Here is an 18,203-nt window from a genome sequence, read left to right as displayed (position 1 = left end):
TGCTCAGGTAACCACACAGAGAGGTATTCAGCACACAGGTCACAAATGTACTGTTTTTTCCTCTCTTGTGAGCCTGTTAAAGATGTTACATTCTGTGGTATTGCTGTTCAATGGATCATTTCTAGATGTTGTGAAGGAGGTTGGCAAGAGGTGGCATTTTAGTGCATGGCACAATTAGTCTTTCCTTTTACCATGTTTTTCAATAAAGGTTATAGAATTTATTATAATAAAACTCAGAAACGTATGCACTATACTGGTTCAAAAAGCAAACACATAGAAACAACCCAAAGCACTATTTGTCTGTTTCCCACAGTCTATTCCCTTCTTTTTTCTTCTTCTTCTTCTTCTTTTCTTCACTCCTTAGTAGCTATGACATATCAGAATAATGCGTTCTGGAACAGAAGAGCAGATACAAGCAGCATGACATTAAGAATATCTAAAGGATGCATTTTTAGTTATGTGCTCAGTGTTTCTCTTAGCCTGGTTAATGGGTGAATTCAAGATGTTGCTGATGTAAATGAAGCATGTTTGACTAGAGGGTTCAGTTTTTTGCAAATCAACTTAAACAACATTCTGTTGGTATTGTTAGTTTGAGTGTTGGACAAAAACTTCCTTCTAATCCAATCTGAGACAGACATAAGAACTTTAATAGTTTAATATAAATCTCTCTCTCAATGAAAAACAATTAGTTTTTTCATCATTTTGGTAATAAGATATCACTTAAATATTTGATTTTTCATTTGTGCTCTTAGTTTTATAATTTTGAAATGCTTGGTTTTTGTATTTATATGTGATTAAGGAAGGATATAGTCAAACACATTAGGACATTCAGAATTAATGTTCCTGAAGAAACTTTACTTTTTTCCTTCACACACATGCTTGTTAATAAGAACTTTCATTACCTTATCACCAATCTATAGAGACTAATACAAATAGTTACATATGCATACAGGGATGCTGAAACAATTTGTATAGTGTGGGTGCTGAGAGCTATTTAACCAAACTGTAAACCCTGTATATAATGAAATCCACTCCAAGCCAGAGGATGCGGAAGCACTCACAGCCTGCCTAGTGCCAGCCCCTATGAATGCATATTTAGTTTATAGACAATATGAAGCTAAAATCTAAAACTAGAAATATTTTCCTTTTTTTAGCACTGAATCCTCAGTAAGACTTAGATACAAATGTGTAGCTTTTCCTATTGTTACATAATGCTCCTTAATTAGAGGGAAAATGTGTAGTCTTAATATTTTTGCTGTGCTGTCACACTGTAGTGTGTTGTGATGTCATATCTGTAAGTATTACCACAATGAAAAATTAAGTATAGATCTGTAGTTTTTATTCAAAGTCTAAGAGCAGCTCTATCCATCTTGCTGCCTATAAACCAGCAATGAGTAAAATGTTAAATTGAAAGCACACAAATGCACACATGGATTCAGGCAAGAATACATAAAAATTGAAAAGGCTGATGTGGACATTACAGGAAACAGGAAGCGAACCATGTAAATAAACATAAAATGCAGGATTATCCTTAGTTGTTCAGCATTCTTTCATTAAGGAAATGCAAGAAGAGTAGTAGCAAATATTTTCAAATATCCAACTATTGCCTTTATATTGCAGTTTAAGGGGAACTCCCTTAACTTATTTCTTCCAAGATGTAATTATATAGTTGCAATATCTTGCCTAAAGAAATTCTGTAAACTCAGACTTGACCCAAAATTTAGATTTTTTTTGTAAGAAAACCTAGCAGAGGGTAGTATTTTTTTACATAAATATTTGTAGAGCTATCCAAATATAAATATCTTTAGCTCCAGATCAAAAGATGTATACATTTCTATCCATATTTATAAATCTACTGAGCCAGTCGTACACATTTGTATTTAGCACTGTAGGTGTGCATGGTGCTTTTCAAAGTAAAAGCACAGTCTACACCCCAAAGAGCTTATAATCTGAACTGGTTTCATGAGATGACACAAAGGAAAGAGACAGGTGGGAGGGAGGGAGCACATAGAAGGCTATGTGGCTTGTTAGGTGGTACAGTCATAATTTTAGTCTAATTTTTTATCATTTCACTTCGTATTTATTGTGTGAAGGCATTGTGCTTGCAGGATTGTGAAAAGGTAGATTTCTATTAGTTCTCTTATATTCCAGTAGAGACAATTATTATTTTTATAAATACTCCCTTTCAGTGTTTGCATACTGAACATTATAGCACTACGAACCATAAAATGAAAATTACTACAAACAAAATTATAATTAATTTATGATTTTTCAATCACCAAGCTGAAAAATAAAAAAACTAACTAATATAAATATTGAAGAGTAAATTGAAAAGTTCAGGTTGTCATTACTAAGAATCTAAGGTGTTAACAATTCAGGTACTGTGACTTCTTTATTTAAAACTACTACTGCAAAAATATCATATTAGCTTTAGAAATGTATAATTTGCCAGACTAGTGATTAGTTGAAAAAGTTGAGAAGGATTGTTGCAGAAAATGGGGGTTAACTAGTGATTGTTTAAAAATAAATAATTTTTTTTTAAATTCTGCAATAGATATGCATTTATAGGATACTTCCTGTAGTCTCGATCTCTTTTCTCCTCAAACATATATTTGAATTAACTTGTCTTAATGTAAGCATATTATTTAGGTTGCAAAGTCAAACACTCAAAACTTAAATCTCAGATCTATGGTTGTCTACATGGGCAGCACATACAAGAGCCTGGGGAAGTTTAAGCCTCCCCAAAATAAGAGGCTGGCCATGTGTGGGACAGATGCTGGATGCAGCTCACCTTCCTTTGGAGACCAGCCCCCTTTGCACCTTGGGAGCAGGAGTACCAAAGCTCCCTAAAAGTGTGGAGGGGAGGCACTAGTGCCCAGACGGTGGCCCTGGCCTCAGCTCCACCCCTCCCTTCCTCCTGCTCCACCCTTATGGCAGAAAAAAAGTGGGAGGGCTGAGGGCCAGAGAGGAGTGAGTAGCGGATGGGGCCTTGGAAGAGGTGGAGTGTGAGCGGAAGAGGCAGCAAGGATGGCCACAGGGGAGTGTGGGCAGGGTCTCAGGAGGAGGGGTGGGGCAGGGGCCTGGCAACAGTCTGGACACTGAGGGGCCCCCCACTTCTAGGGAGCTACTGGCACTCCTGGGCTTAGCCTCCCCAAATGAGAGAGACTCACACCACCTATGGTTGTCCTTGCAATCTTAATTCTGCCCTCTTGTATGTCCAGCATGCATGCTAAATGAGGCAGGAGTCCCCTGGCAAACGCAGTATCTGACCATGTAACTGAATGTTCTCTCATAATGCACATGTCCAAGAGAACAACTAAGATTGCACTGAAAACTGTAAAACTATTTTCTATCTTGTGTGTCCTAGACTTTGTGATTGAAATGTTTCGACCACATTCTAAATATTTTCATTTGTTTTTTAGATACATGTAATTCCTTAATCTTTTAAAGAAAAAGAGGTGGGGGGGAGGAATTTTTGTACAACTGTAACAACTCATCATGCATTCGCCATAGGGTATGAACCCTGAACTTTCAGTACTACAGCATAGAGTAGTGACACAGGACTAACTACATTACCTGGCAGAAGCGAAGTGGGTTATCCTGAAGAAGGGAATGGGCCGGGGTGGGCAAACTTTTTGGCCTGAGGGCCACATCAGGTTTCCGAAATTGTATGGAAGGCCGGTTAGGGGAGGCTGCGCCTCCTCAAACAGCCAGGCGTGGCCCAGCCCCTGCCCCCTATCTGACACACACCCACACCCCCTGCTTTTTGCCCCCTGACAGCACAGGCAAGTGCACCTCCCCGCTCCCTCGGGACTCCTGCCCTATCCAACCTCCTCACCCCCGTTCCCTGTCTCCTGACCCCCCAGCCCCTGACTGCCCCTCGCCGCCCCATCCAACCCCTCCTCTCATTCCTGACTGCCCCTCGCCGCCCCATCCTACCCCTCCTTCTTTCTGACCACCCCCAGAACCCCTGCCCCTGACTGCCCCCTGCCCTCCCCATCCAACCCTGCCATGACTGGCCCCCCCGGGACCCCTGCCCCCCCCATCCAACCCTGCCATGACTGCCCCCGACCCCATACCACACCCTCTCCCCCTAACCGCCACCCCTAACTCCCCAGCCCTATGTCTAACACTCCCTGCCCCCTTACCGCACTGCCTGGAGCAATGGTGGTGGGTGGTGCTACAGCCATGCTGCCCAGAGCACCAGACCAGGCAGCTGTGCCGCCTGGTTGGAGCCAGCCACGCCACCGTGCCACACAGAGCACCAGGTCAGGCTGCATCTCTGCAAGACCCGGCAAGAGGGTCCTGTGGGCCGTAGCTTGCCCACCTCTGGAATAGGCTGTTGACAGTATTTGCTGAGTCAGGGGAGTGGTTTGAGGGAGGCTGGGCCAACTGTCTCCATGTGGGAGGGGGGGTGTGTATGTGTGTGGTGCCCCCTTACCCTATCTTGTGCCAGAGGGTGCTGTTGTGGCGATGTGCCAGGTCAGTGGAGGGACTTTATTTGGCATTCCCCTTCTATTCCACTGTGGCTACCGTAGCAGCTCCTCTGTGTTCCCAGTACAGGAAGGGGGTTGCAGGGAGAGCTGCTACTGCTTCTTTGGCAGCAGTGTGGTCTTACCTTATAATGTTCATATTCAGTTGTTGTTTGGCATCTACCAGCAATTCTCCTGAGGGATGAAAGTGAGAAAAGGGAAATAGTGAATTTTTCCTCAAAGTCTGTGTATCAGCAAAACTGGAATAGAATTTCATGGGACAAGCAGAAAACATATCTAGCCCCAGGACTTTGTCCGGCTTTAACAGTGGAGATGTTGGAGATTCTCAAGAATCTTTTATAAAAGAAGGTGTGAAGCAACCTAAATATATGGGTCTTTACCAGCTCTCCCTGGAATTACTAAAAGCATGATTGACTAGAATAAAACTTCAATACATTATCTGGAGTTAAGTTAAATATTGTACTATACTTTCGCTAGCCTCTATTTTCAAATTTGGAGATTTAAAAAAAACCCAAAACTTTAAACAAGGGGCTTAATTTTGCAAAGTGTATAGGCCCTCAGTTGACAATGAAATAATGAAGATGAGGTCCTCAGTGAGTGCAACTGTCTTCATTCATAACTACATATATACCAAGTCTGAAACTACGAAAACAAAACTAAGGAAAATTCACCTTTTTGCATATGAGTTCTATAAATGGCTAAATATTAAAATAGAAATAAATAAAACATTCTTCCAATTCAGAAACAAGCATGAGGAATTCTAGTCTAAACTTTTTTGCAAAAATTGCAAACAACTAAAAAAGTTTACAGTGAAAATGCCACTTTAATTTTAGTGTCACTACCAGAATGCTGTTAATTGCTTTTTAAAAAGTAGTACAGTGTATGAAAACTGTAAAGATGATTTTTTCGTATTTATTCTGTACCCCACCTTTTTGTTTCTTACAAAGAATATCAATGATCTCTTTTTAGAAAAGGCGATCCAGCAGGCAGGTTAAGAGAAAACGTTACACAGAAGACCTGGAGTTCAAGATTTCAGATGAGGAGGCTGATGATGCGGATGCTGCAGGAAGAGACTCTCCTTCAAATACGTCTCAGTCAGAGCTACAGGTCAGTTCATATTCCAAACATAGATGGACTGGAAATGTTGTAACAGCATCCTAGGTATTTAAAATTTTAAGCGTTTGCCTCTTTACTAAGGGATTTTCATCTTAGGTTAGCAAAAAGAAATTAGTTGTTTAGGTTCTTAAAGGCTATATTCATTCATGATTTGGGTTTTTTTGGTTTTTTGCAAGCCTACAATATGTAATTTGACTCAATTCAGTGAAATATAATGGTCTTTGCTAAGGAGAAGCCTAAAACTAGACTGCAAGAAGACTGAATTTACCTCTGTGAATTCAGTGGTCTGGCTTCTATGACTTTAATAAACCACTCAAGCTTGTCTCCTGCTGCTAGGCACCATAAGAACCCCTTTATGAAATTACTGCCTTGTAGTACCCAGCAGGGTACACTTTATTCTCTGTGCAATGTAAATGATGGATAAAATAGTTTGAATAAAATGAGGGGTAATAATGCACGAATGACTATAACAATCTTATTGTTTTGTAGTGCTCCTTTCATATCACTACTTCACTTAACTAACCGACATGCCATTGGTGAATGCATACATGCTTTTTGGTACTTCATCTGGCAATTTGTGCTATGTTAAGCTCTGTGAAATGTCATTTGTGATCTCCTATAAATACCCCTAACAGAAGAGGCATGGGTATGTTTACCTGCAGCTTTGATAGTGGGGACAAACGTATCTTTGACAGCTATCATGTGGACACTGTTACTGTGCATTGCCAACTGGGGTTTTTCAAGGTCCTTTGGCTTTGGGAATCTAGGTAACAGAGCAGGTGTTCAGCTTTATGGGAGAAGTAACTGGCCACGTAATTACATAAGAAGAAAACACACACACGTCTCTGGCACATGCAGTGTGTCACTGATTAGCCTTTCTGCTGGAGTGATTCCCACCAATGAATGTCAACAAAGAATTTAGTCAGCCTCCTATTGTATTAAAAATATTTCTGATTAAATCTGGTGGAAATTACATTTTAAAGGCATTAAATGCAATTGAGTTCTACAGTCCATGTATCAGAATTTTTTTCCCTGCAACTATGATTATGATCTGATTATGATAAACTATTAAAGGATGCCTTCCTGAAGAAAGTTTCTAAAGACCAAAAATACTCCGCTTGCTTCTGTAACTATTGGTGCAACCTTCGTTTTGCAGGAATCGGCTGATGCTGAAGGTCCAGTAGTAGAAAAAATAATGAGTAGTCGTTCAGTCAAGAAACAGGTAATTATTGGTTTTAATAAACAAAAGATGCCCACACCCAATTTAGTTTTTTTCATGTTCAAAGTTTAAATATTTCCAGTTCAACAGGTGCTGTAGTGAAGGGACAGGGCTCCTTAAAAGTGCCATTATATAGGCTGTTTAAGTGTGTGTGTGTCACACACAAGCAAGAAAATCTTTATGTAATCGACCTTCCATTTTTTTTTTCTGTGCATGTACAAATGAGAATTTTTACTTTTTGTAAATGCATTCACTTTATCAGAACTTACACTGGAGTACCACTTACTGCTTTGGAGGTGTAATAGGAGATATCCTTCTCTGGAATCTTAAGTCTTTAATATTTTGTATTTGTGGTAAAATCATGGGCAAGCTTTTTTTCATTTCAAATTCTCTCACAGTGGACATCCCCAGGCCATTAACAGAACCAACATGTGATCAAGAGGATCACATCTGGCCATCTGCAGAAATATGTTGAATACTGCAGTTTGAGGCAAGGGAAGGGTTAACATGGTTCTCCTCCAATCCCCTAGCCACAGTATGTCTGTTGCGCAATCGTATTGCTGAACGCAGAAGCAGGAGTTCCTCAATAGAGCTTGGCTGACCTGTACAGCAAAATAACATGCTAATTCCAAAATACTGGATTTTCTTACTCTGTGGGAAGTGCAAAGAGGACCGTCATTTACCAAAGGTCTAAACATTTTTGAATTCTACAAGACATTCTTTCTAGCTTACTCGTTGTTTATGCTGTAGCTTTTATGTGAAATTCAACTTACATGAATCACCTAAATATATTCAGGTTCATCATGATTAAATTAAGACTTTCACATGTCCTAGGAGAGTGTATTCCAAAAGGAGAGGAAAAGACTTTGCCTCAATTCTTGTGGGGGTTTCATAGGGTTTTTTAACTTTTGAACCTTACTCCTGGCTGTACTAGTACTTTCAAGTGTTTTATAAATCTAAATTCATGTCATGAGTGTTTTTGATTGAATTTCACTGATGGCTTGGCCTTCCAGTTGTCACAGCACAATAATTCTAACTTTATCATGGTTCAGAACTGTGTTTTGTATTTCAACCCACAGGCTTATTTTTTCAGGTAAATTTATTGTAATCTTAAATTCAGTAATTAGTTGTCCTGATGGTCCTCTAGACAACAGTGGAGAATCTGGTCTCTTCATAAATGTCTTTACATTGGAGGCAGTTTGTCACCAATTATTCTTCTCTTCGTCCTCTTCTCTGCAAGGAAAGGTGTGATTACCCATGGGCAGTGTGTATTTTGCTGCAGTTTGTGGGAAGTGGTTGGTCGGCTGCCTGCATGTCTTTGATTACAAGCTCTGCTGGAGGCAAGCTCTGTTTTGAGCTCTTCCTTTAATGTTTTTTATGGATTGCATTCACAGGTTTGAGGGGTATCTATCCTCTCTCCCTTTTCTACTCCATCTCAACCCTACTCCCTACACCAAAAATGGATTTGAGGATGTTAAATGTTAACATCTAAAGTACCCAACTGTGCATTTATTAAATCTTTTACACTCTTACTGATATAATCAAAACCATGGTTGCTAGATTAGTAATCAAAGTAAAATAGCTGTGATCAGGATCCGTACACAAAATAAACTCTAGAAAAGGCTTCACTGGGAAACCTCTCAGCAAATTGGGATGCAACAAAAGATTTTGTCCTACCAAAGGACAATATTAGATAATCAGACTACTTTTGAACAGCTTTATTGTCATTGAATTATACTGGTTTCCACCAAAATATCCTGGGTATGGTTTTGGAATTGCTCGATGCAAAATATTTCTGTGTAAAGAGCCTAAAACATTGGGCTTAAAACTCATTTTATTTAAATGTAGAGAAAACAAAATGTAAACCATTTCATTATATAAAACATTTAAGTAGATAAAATATTTTCAGTTTTAAATTTTCTGTCATTTAGTTTTATTGAATGTTCCCTTGCCTTTATTATAAGGGGGTAAATAGTGCCAATTTAGCTGTACAGCCAATTTACTGTTTTAATACCTCTGTCATGTCCCCCCTCTGTACTTACAGTCCCAGTCACTTCAGTTTATTTTCACATGGAAGCTGTTCCATGTCTGTAATCATTTTGTCACCCATTCTGGGACCACTGCCCCCTATTTCTGCTATATCTTCTTTGAGATGGGTTGACTAGAAGCAAATATATTCAAAATGAGGGCATACAACTGATTTATAGAAAGAATATACCGAAAATATGCCTAATAATGCATGCTGAGTAGATGTTCTCACCCAGCTGCCAATGCCCAAATCTTTTCTGAACTGGATAGTTTAGAATCCTGTGATGTGTATCAATAGTTGAAATTATTCTTTCTAGTGTATATTACTTTGCATTTGTCAATAGTGAATTTCATCGTCCCTTGTTCTAACCATTCATCTAACTTTCAACTGTTTCTGAATTTACTCTAGTCTTACTAGTCTTCTCTAGTCCTCAGTAGTCTCAATAACTATCTGCAAATATTGCCACAGAGTGGGTAAAGTACAGGCAGTTGCAATGCAAGCTTATCCCAGTAATGTATGCTATAACGTTCTCCTGGAGGAAGTGGTGATCTGGATCGCCACTGGACTGTGAGTGTAGTTCAGTCCAGATGATCATTCAATCCTCTGTTAAGATTATAAACAGAGTTGCCAGTTAGTTCTAGAGATCAGTGCTAGAGCTGACTGGAGGATGACACCTCTGTTTCACAGCAGTTTTTGAGAAGAATTTTTTTATCCCTTAGTACTGCAGAGCAGGGACTTGAACCTGGTTCTACCACATCCCAGGCACGTACCCTTGTCAGTCAGCAATAGTCTCTGTCCTCTCCTTTCCCTTGCCTCCTTCCTGCAACGGACCTAAAAACCATCCTGACAAAAGTTTCATGGAAACAGATACATCTCAGTGAAATGTTTCAGCTTCAATGAAACAGTATATATTTCCTCAAAAATGTTTCAGCCAGCTCTAATCAGGCCTACTTAGCGTATCCATGACTGCCCAAACAGGATGGATACCATCTTCGGACTCCATCGGTATCGGAGAAACACACAAACATTCTACTTAGTCTGACATCAGTCCATTTTTATTGAGTCACAACAAAGTTCATGGTTGAATATTTTAGGCTACAGTTATACAATATGCTTAAGCTGCTTTCCATAATTTGTGCTGCATCAATGTATTGTCAACCTTGGGGTTTTTAGATGCACAGAGAACAAGTAGATTAGTTCTTGGACTTTGAAAAAGATTATTCCTTTTTGGTTACTGTAAATGTGTTAGCCAAAACTTACTTCTAAATGTTTTTCAACGTGAGTTTTGTTTCCAAAGTATTTGCTTTAAAGAGTGACTTAGACACATACAGTTTGACGAAAAGAAGTGTATTTATTGCACACAAAATAAGTTTAATTCTCTATTAGGAAATATAGTAACACATTCTGGTACTGCAACAGTACAGAGTCAGTCTGTCAGCATTTTCAGTGTAAATCATTATGGTGTTAATTTATCGAGTGGAGACATTTTCATAAGGCTAAACCCTAGCAGAAGTATGCTAAATTAATAAAAACAAAAACCCGTTTGCTAACTTTAAAATTATATAGATGTTATACACATCAATCAGTTTTCAGATGGTATTGGCATTTAAATTTTTCAATGTAAAAATAAAAATAGAGAGATTAGGCCATAGTGTAAATAAAGTACAAGTTCTAAAATGATCACCAGATATTTAAATCTGTATTTATGTATTTATTTTTACTAGGAGCTACTTTCCTAAATGGTTGGTATCAGAGAGAGATGCTGACAAGATTCAGATTACTAAAATACTCCTAGTTGGAGTTTGTACTTCTATTATGTTAGGACCTCCAAATACAAATATCCAATTCAGAAATCTCCACATACCATTAGTTGTCTTGAGTGGGAAAGCCTTGGTGGTGTTCAAACTCCCTCTTTTGGAGGTGTCTTCATGGAGTGGCTGTGCAACCTATTCCTGCAGAATTAAGACTGGGAATTGTTCATCCCTTCCTACATAGGAGCTAGGAGAAACTGGAGATATCAAGCTGGAGGAAAGACCGCTTTCCTTCTCTCCCCTGATGTAACTCAGCATGGAAATCTCTATGGAGGGTGGTGTTACTTCCTTTCCTGAGAAGGGGGCAAAGGGAGCATGGAGTAGGATGGTGTCAATTTCTCCCTGATATATTAAGAGAGGGAGTACTTGGTGAAGCAAAGCATAGAAACACAAGTATGTTAGAACAGAGCTGAGAGCAGCTATTGTTGCTACTGCAAAGAGTAGAAACATGAGGGTGCTGGAACAGAGTTTGAGAGCAGCTATTGCTACTGTCAATAGCAATGGAATGAATGAACAGAATAGCTAGGGAGCAGAATGTTTTTAATACTGGCAGATAAGTAGTCTCATCTTTGTCTCAGGACATCACATCCTTTCTCCCTCTGTGATGAGGGGTTTAACGGTAGGGGTGGAATATGTGGAGGTGAGGATTCAAGGCATAGGGAGGGAATGTAGGTATATGTAGCCCTGAACATAATACTTTTCACAGAACCCCAAGAACTGACCCTGCTTATGTGTGCTGCGTCAGTTTTGAAAATTGTTATATAATAGACCGTAACAGTTCCAAAGCATATTAACACAACAAAAACTGTTTAACTTAATGTTGTGAAATAAACAAAAGCCTAAATTTGAGGCAGTCCTCAAATTTGTCCTTAATTTGCCCTATAGGAGGGTTCAGCAATAAGACTTTGATGTTGAATTACATGCCATATGTTTCCCCCATACTCTGGCACCAGGGATGAGTTAAGCACAGTCTCAACCCTTAACACTGAATGCCCTTGGCTTTGCTGGATTGTTTCACAAATTCAACCTTGCTTAAATGTAGTATTTTGGTGTTAATTTAATTTGGCTGCTCTGTATGTGAGACATCTTGCCTGAGTGAATTTAATTGCACCATTGAGTAAAACTAAATCCATGAACAGTGATACACTAAAATTATCGCAGAAGTACATGGCTTAGTTTTATATGGCTTCTTGTTTAGTGTTATTAACTATATGGAGGCATAAACCCCCTTTAAAAGTCTATTTTAAAACATTACAAAACCCACAATGTAAAGTCGCCATGATCCGGCCAAAAATAATACATATGGTATTCAGGAGTGCAGTTGCTAATTGGCTGCTGCCTGAGAAAATGGTACGCTTGGCTTCTATTTAACACTGTGGGTTTGGCAGAAAGCCAGATTTGGGGTGAGGTTGTTGTGAATGAAGCTGCATGTGGTTAGGGAGGAGTTAAAATGATTCATGTCTTGGAAGTTGTAGTAAGCAGTGTAATATGTGCTTGAGTAAGCTGATGGAGGAAACTTCTTACCCATATCCTTTTCTCCATTTCCCTTCATACATCTCCCCCATATAAACACACATGTACAAGTGTGCGCTCTTTTCTGAAACTTTAATCAGTAATACCTTTGGACAATATACTGTACTTTAGTTGGAGGGAATGGTTAAAACTATTGGGATATTTAGTAGCTCAACACACAGTTGAAATCTTATTTTGTTACAGATGGAGAATGAAGAGGAAGTGGAAACAGAGGAATTCTATGTAAAGTATAAAAACTTGTAAGTAAGCTGTAACTTTTGTTACTTTTTTCCTTAAAAATATCAGCAGGTTCCAAATATTTTGTTCAAAATTGTATTTAGAAAGTGACACACTATTAACATCTCACCTTAAACAATGAATAATAATAGGCATTTTGGCATTGACATGGTGCTAGATTTGGTGACTGAATACATTCTTATCTGTATGACTTTAAGTCTTCTATCTAAAATGAAGCCATTATAAGAGCAAGGTCAAACTGGCTTTGATTTTTCTTAATGAGGCCCTGATTCTGCAGTTAGGTCCATGCAGACAGGCACCTAGGCCTCCATAGATCTGACTGCAGCATTGGAGCCTTAATTTCTTAATTTACTAGAAAGGTCATAAGAATAATTAACCTTTACATTCCTTCCCTCTCTGCTCTCTCCCTCACCCCCTCTCCCCCCAGCCAAAAAAAAGTGAGTGTTCAACAAAATGTCTGACCTTTTATTAGACTGCTAAATAGAATTTTATTTCCAACAGTTTCATGATGGCAGCTAAATTTTCCTGAAATGTCCAGTATTAGCAATGGAAGCATATTGTATCACTTTTGACTCTGAGCTATAGTGTATTTTCCTTTTTAGAGAAGGGAGAAAGAGAAGGGCCTAATTGAGAAACTTAACCTATTAAAATGGTAAAATAAATTTCAACATCTGATAGAAATTCACTTGCATTTCCAGTTAATTGCAGGTTGACTTCCTTTTAACTATACTGATTATAAAATATAAGCAGCTAAACTACCCAGTTTTATTGTCCTTTGTTTCATATTGATCTGACATGATTAATAGCTTAAATCCTGTTTGTTTTGTTTCATTCTATTTGTAATTCTTATTGTAGTGTTAACCACATGTGACCGATGCTTATGATGTGTGATTTGATAGTAATTGTATAACTTGATAATTGAACTTTTTATTACTTAAAAATAAAATTTTAAAATAAAACCAATTTTAATTGCAGGTTTATGATAATGGAACATTTCATCTTTAAGAAAATGTGTTAAGGCTTAAGCTATTGATTATTGAATATTCCCAAAAGTATGATTAAAATTGTCTTATAGTGCTAATTGGCTTGCACAGGGCCTCTAATTACAGCTCTACATTAGAGATATGCACAGTGTAACACAATGGATTTAAAGGTATTTTTAGACTGTTTTAATCCCACTATACTTTTGAATGTAACGATAAGTAGTGAAGTTTATAGTGTGTACATTTTTGTCTTGTTACATATTCTGAATGCTCCCGATAAAATTTATCTTGAGCACTCTTAAGCCAAAGGCCAGAAGTGTGAGGTATGTATATATGAGCCATACTGATGTTTCTGACCAATACCTTTATTAGATAGTAAGTACAGTTGCTGCCAATAAAGGTGATTATTTTAATGAAAGATAGTATCTGCTATTCCAGATAACATGGTGCTACCCTGTTCAGTTGCCAGTAAAAGTTTGGGGGGAAATTAGAGAGAGGAATAGATGCAGGGAAGCAAATAGGAGTATGCAGTGGAAACATTTGGGCTGGGATTGCTTTGAAGAAGTTTTTCTTTATTCCATCTTCTAGCTCTTACCTTCATTGTCAGTGGGCATCTGTAGAACAGTTGGACAAAGACAAGAGAATTCAGCAAAAGGTTAAGCGGTTTAAGGCAAAGCAGGGTCAGAACAAGTTCCTCTCAGAGGTATGGCTGTTTTCATAACTATTTGAGTTCGATTTTTTTTAAGGGATATGCTGATAAATGCTTAAATCCCTTATATGTGCATAAGATTTTGAACATCTGGTTGATATAAAATTAGCTTTCATCACAATGTAAAAATATTAAGCTAAATTCAGAGGCTTTCGAATTCAGTTACATAAAGTTATCCAGCTTCTGTTTATAGTTGCTGCTTCTTACAAGTAAATGGTTAATTGCTCACTTTTATAAACAGGAAGTTACTTGGTCTTCCCATTGCTTATTTGTTCTAAGATAACTTGATCCCATCACAATTTAATCTGGAAATGATTGTGATATCATCCTGATTCGTAGCATCTCTATTCTGAAGAAAAGAATTGGAGACAAAGGTCTGTTTAGAATTTAAGATGACATGCAGGTGCGGAAGCATTCTCTTAAATTTAAACATGTTTTTTAAGTAAGCCATATGGGTTGTAAGTAAATAGACTTTAGCAAATTGTTGATCTTACATTATTTCAAAGTTCTGAATTCCAAGCCCTACTCAGCTATACATAGTGACTGAAAAGACTGAGTTTCCTGCAGAATCGGTACCAGAGCTCTCTCCTGAGCAGCCAATTATGCCAGAAAAATGCATGGAAATTTTCTGTGATTTGGACTACTGCCCACTAGGGACTCTGAGCTTTTGATCACCAATTTAATTTCACTTAGCACCACAAGCAGTACTATAGCAGAGGTCTTGCTAATAAAAGGCCAGCTTTGCTGGTTTGCCTTGTGAAACCTTACCTTTCAGCAAAATTTAGTAATTTGAAATAAAGGGTTTAGTACCTGATCCTTTTTTTTTTTCTGTTTTATGAGTTTTTATTTAATACAGTACTTCGTTTGTTGTTGGTTTCTGACCAAATATAGTTAGGAGAGAGATTTGTGTAAATTTTACCAGAATTCTCCCATTTTCCACATTCTGTGCTTTTACAAATAGGTACAAAATGTCTGAGTCATGGGTCAAAGCATCTAAAAGATGCTTTTGAATTAATTGGAAAGTGGGAGGACAGCTGTATCAGGTAATTGTAATGACTAAGAAACATTCAGATTAAACGGGTATCTCAGAAGAACCCCGATACTTGAAATATTTGCCAAACTTTGTCTTATATGCATTCTAGAAAAATTGGCTAATGACACAACATTGTTAAAGCAATATGTGAAATGTATGTAACGTTATTCTTCAGTGACCAGGCCATGTATTTCACTTTACTATTTATATTTTTGAGTATACCATTTCTGTTTAACAAGTGCTTGTAGGTATTTTTTATTTGAGTAAGCTGTCAAAATATTAAACTGTATACATTCTTACAACTCTTCCTTACCTTTCTCCCCACCACACACAGCCATTAAAGTAGTTGAGTACAAAGCAAAAGAATGAAAGAGCATTTCTGTGCATATAGCACTGAGTAAAGAACTTGGGGTGGAAGAGAGAGGTAACAAATTACAAACTTCGGGGAGGGCATTGTTTTTTGTTTGCTTTTCATTTTTTGGAATAATATTCTCTGAAGCTTGCTTATGAAGCAGTCTGACAACTCCTGTAGTTATGGTAATCTAATGGCACTTAGTGTACACAGCTCTAATTTCTTTATTGCAAGCTGTAGTTTTCAAGAATGCTAAATGCATTGCATGCCATAAGCCTTTTCGATTGCTCATTAGTGAATTGTAATTTCACACTTCATTTAAAATATTCTTAAACATTCTCTCACAGTAAAAGGTTTCACACAGTAATTAAGAGGCCCAGTTAACAAAGTCTGAGAAGTCTGATTTCCTCACGGGGAATGATCTTGCTGAATTGTGGCATTTCAATTAACATGATGAAGGTTGCCAAATATAAATTTGATGTTGCCGTAACCCAAAATATTGTTACCTGGTGAAAAGTATAATTTTTGGTCCAAGGACAGGCTAACAAAGTTTTTTTTTTTTTTTTTTTTCCCTCCCCACTCCACCCCCCCCCCACCTGCTGTCTTTCAACAGATTGATGATGAGCTTTTTAATCCAGACTATGTGGAAGTTGATAGAATAATGGATTTTTCACATAGCACAGATGATAATGGAGAGGTAAAGAAAACTGTTGGTACATCTTCAGTCATTTGTACAACTGCCTATCTAAATATTAGAAACTTCAGTAGGTTTTGATGACTTACTTCATCCTGTAGAAGTGAGGATGGAGAGCATTATGACAGGGATATGTATATGCATGCACATGCTGCTGCAGTAAAGTTCATAGACCTAATAGTCTACCACTCTTTAGTGAATTGTTTTTGGATATCCAACAATACATTTCAAATTTTAAAAAGCCTGGTTTCCATTAGACCTGATCAGAACATGACAAGATGTCTAGTTGTTAGCATTTTGCTCTTTAGTAATAGTTCAAAACGCATATGTTTCCTAAACTATTTCCCTCTGGATATGTCTGTAAAGTAGAAAAAGCATGTAGGTTAATAATGTACCTATTTTTGTAAAATAAAGCGCTCATGATAATTGCTATCTTTTTAAAAGAAAGTATACTGGTCATTTATAGAAGTTAAATATACAGCTAAGTAGTTATTAAACCATATAGAATCTGAATTTCTAATTCACAATCACCAAAGGAGCTAGGCACTTTGTTAATCCTCTCTAATCATCATTACACAAGAACCTAAATTGTCAGCTCCTCACTTACGACCCCGTCCCCTGAGCAGGATCACTTGCGTGGTTGACTTCCAGGAGAACTGCAGTGGACCATTCTGTTCTTGAGAGCAGAAAAGGCTTTAGTAACACTGATTTCTGTTTTGTTATCACTGCATCAGTGAATAGTTATGTCTCCCATTGACAGTTGCTGTTTCAATGATTCTGGATTTCCTGCGAAGTTTGTGATGTTACATTGGCAGGACGAATACAGCTCACCATCTGAATGTGTGGCAAAGGCAGGGGACCTTCGTAATTGTAAAGCAAAGTTTTCATTTATTCTAAAATTTTGTTTAATTTTAGGGGTTTAAAATTACAAAATTTAGCTTTGCCACTCATCTTGGTGGTGAACTGCATTCCCTTCATTTTTATCTTAAATCATCAGGTTCACAACAGGTCAGCTTGCTGTTAAATTATCCTTTTGGATGTTTTAAAGTCATTTTTAAAAATATCTGTTAATTCTTTTTCATTGTATATAGTGTCTAGAGTATCTTTCATGTTACACTGCAGCTTTCCTTTAATTAGTTACACGTCATGTAGAAAAGTTTGAATTGTTTTACATTGAATCTAATTTTATCCTTTCTTTAACTATTGATCAAAAACAAAGCCTGTTACTCATTATCTGGTGAAGTGGTGTTCACTTCCTTATGAAGACAGCACATGGGAGCTGAAGCAAGACATAGACCAAGCTAAGATTGAAGAATTTGAGAAACTGATGTCTAGGGAGCCACAAATGGAGCGTGTGGTAAGAATTGGCTCTGTATAGAGGATTTTATTTGAAAATAGCTAAGTAATGTGGTCTTTCAGAAACCACTAATGGGATTTGCTGTATTTGAAACAGGAGCGACCTCCTGCTGATGACTGGAAGAAATCGGAGAGTTCCAGAGAGTACAAAAACAATAACAAACTCAGGGAATACCAGTTGGAGGGAGTAAACTGGCTTCTTTTCAACTGGTACAACACGTGCGTAAAGTAACTTTTTATTGTAGAACTGCTGCTTTAGAGCAGATTTGATAGTTTAAATTTAATGTTAATATTTTCAATGTTTTATAGTCTTTTAAAAGTGAGACTTCAAAATGATGTTAACTATTTTTATTACTTGGATTACATAAAATTAATAGCTATTATATAGTTTTATTTATATATATAAAACATGTTACATAATGTTTATGTATACATATGTTTTTATTATGTGACAAACATATATATTTATATATGTACACACACACCTATACTTGAGAACTATATAATGAGAAATATAATGATCCTGTTGCAACATCTGCTAATATACTAGTTATTTAAAACTTTTTGAGAGTATTTTTCCTGTTTAAATCCATACTAATCTATTTATATATCTGTCTTGCAGATTTTAGCTTTATAGA

General features: G+C 37.5%; 1 protein-coding gene across 4 annotated transcripts in view; it reads left to right on the top strand.

Moving 5' to 3' along the window:
* Positions 1-18,203, top strand: part of CHD7 (chromodomain helicase DNA binding protein 7) — a 184,520-nt gene that overhangs the window by 125,251 nt on the left and 41,066 nt on the right. For all 4 annotated transcript variants that reach the window (XM_084619507.1, XM_084619504.1, XM_084619506.1 and 1 more), the window contains exons 5-11: positions 5,463-5,600; positions 6,766-6,831; positions 12,385-12,440; positions 14,010-14,124; positions 16,129-16,212; positions 17,429-17,566; positions 17,663-17,784. In XM_084619507.1, the coding sequence (XP_084475633.1) occupies positions 5,463-5,600; positions 6,766-6,831; positions 12,385-12,440; positions 14,010-14,124; positions 16,129-16,212; positions 17,429-17,566; positions 17,663-17,784 (719 nt within the window). The remainder of the gene's footprint in view (positions 1-5,462; positions 5,601-6,765; positions 6,832-12,384; positions 12,441-14,009; positions 14,125-16,128; positions 16,213-17,428; positions 17,567-17,662; positions 17,785-18,203) is intronic.

Source organism: Lepidochelys olivacea (genome assembly GCF_965140295.1).
Source record: "Lepidochelys olivacea isolate rLepOli2 genome assembly, chromosome: 2".
NCBI classification, from domain to species: Eukaryota; Metazoa; Chordata; order Testudines; family Cheloniidae; genus Lepidochelys; species Lepidochelys olivacea.
Note: the sequence above shows the minus strand (reverse complement) of the source record. Positions and strands in the feature narration are given on the sequence as shown.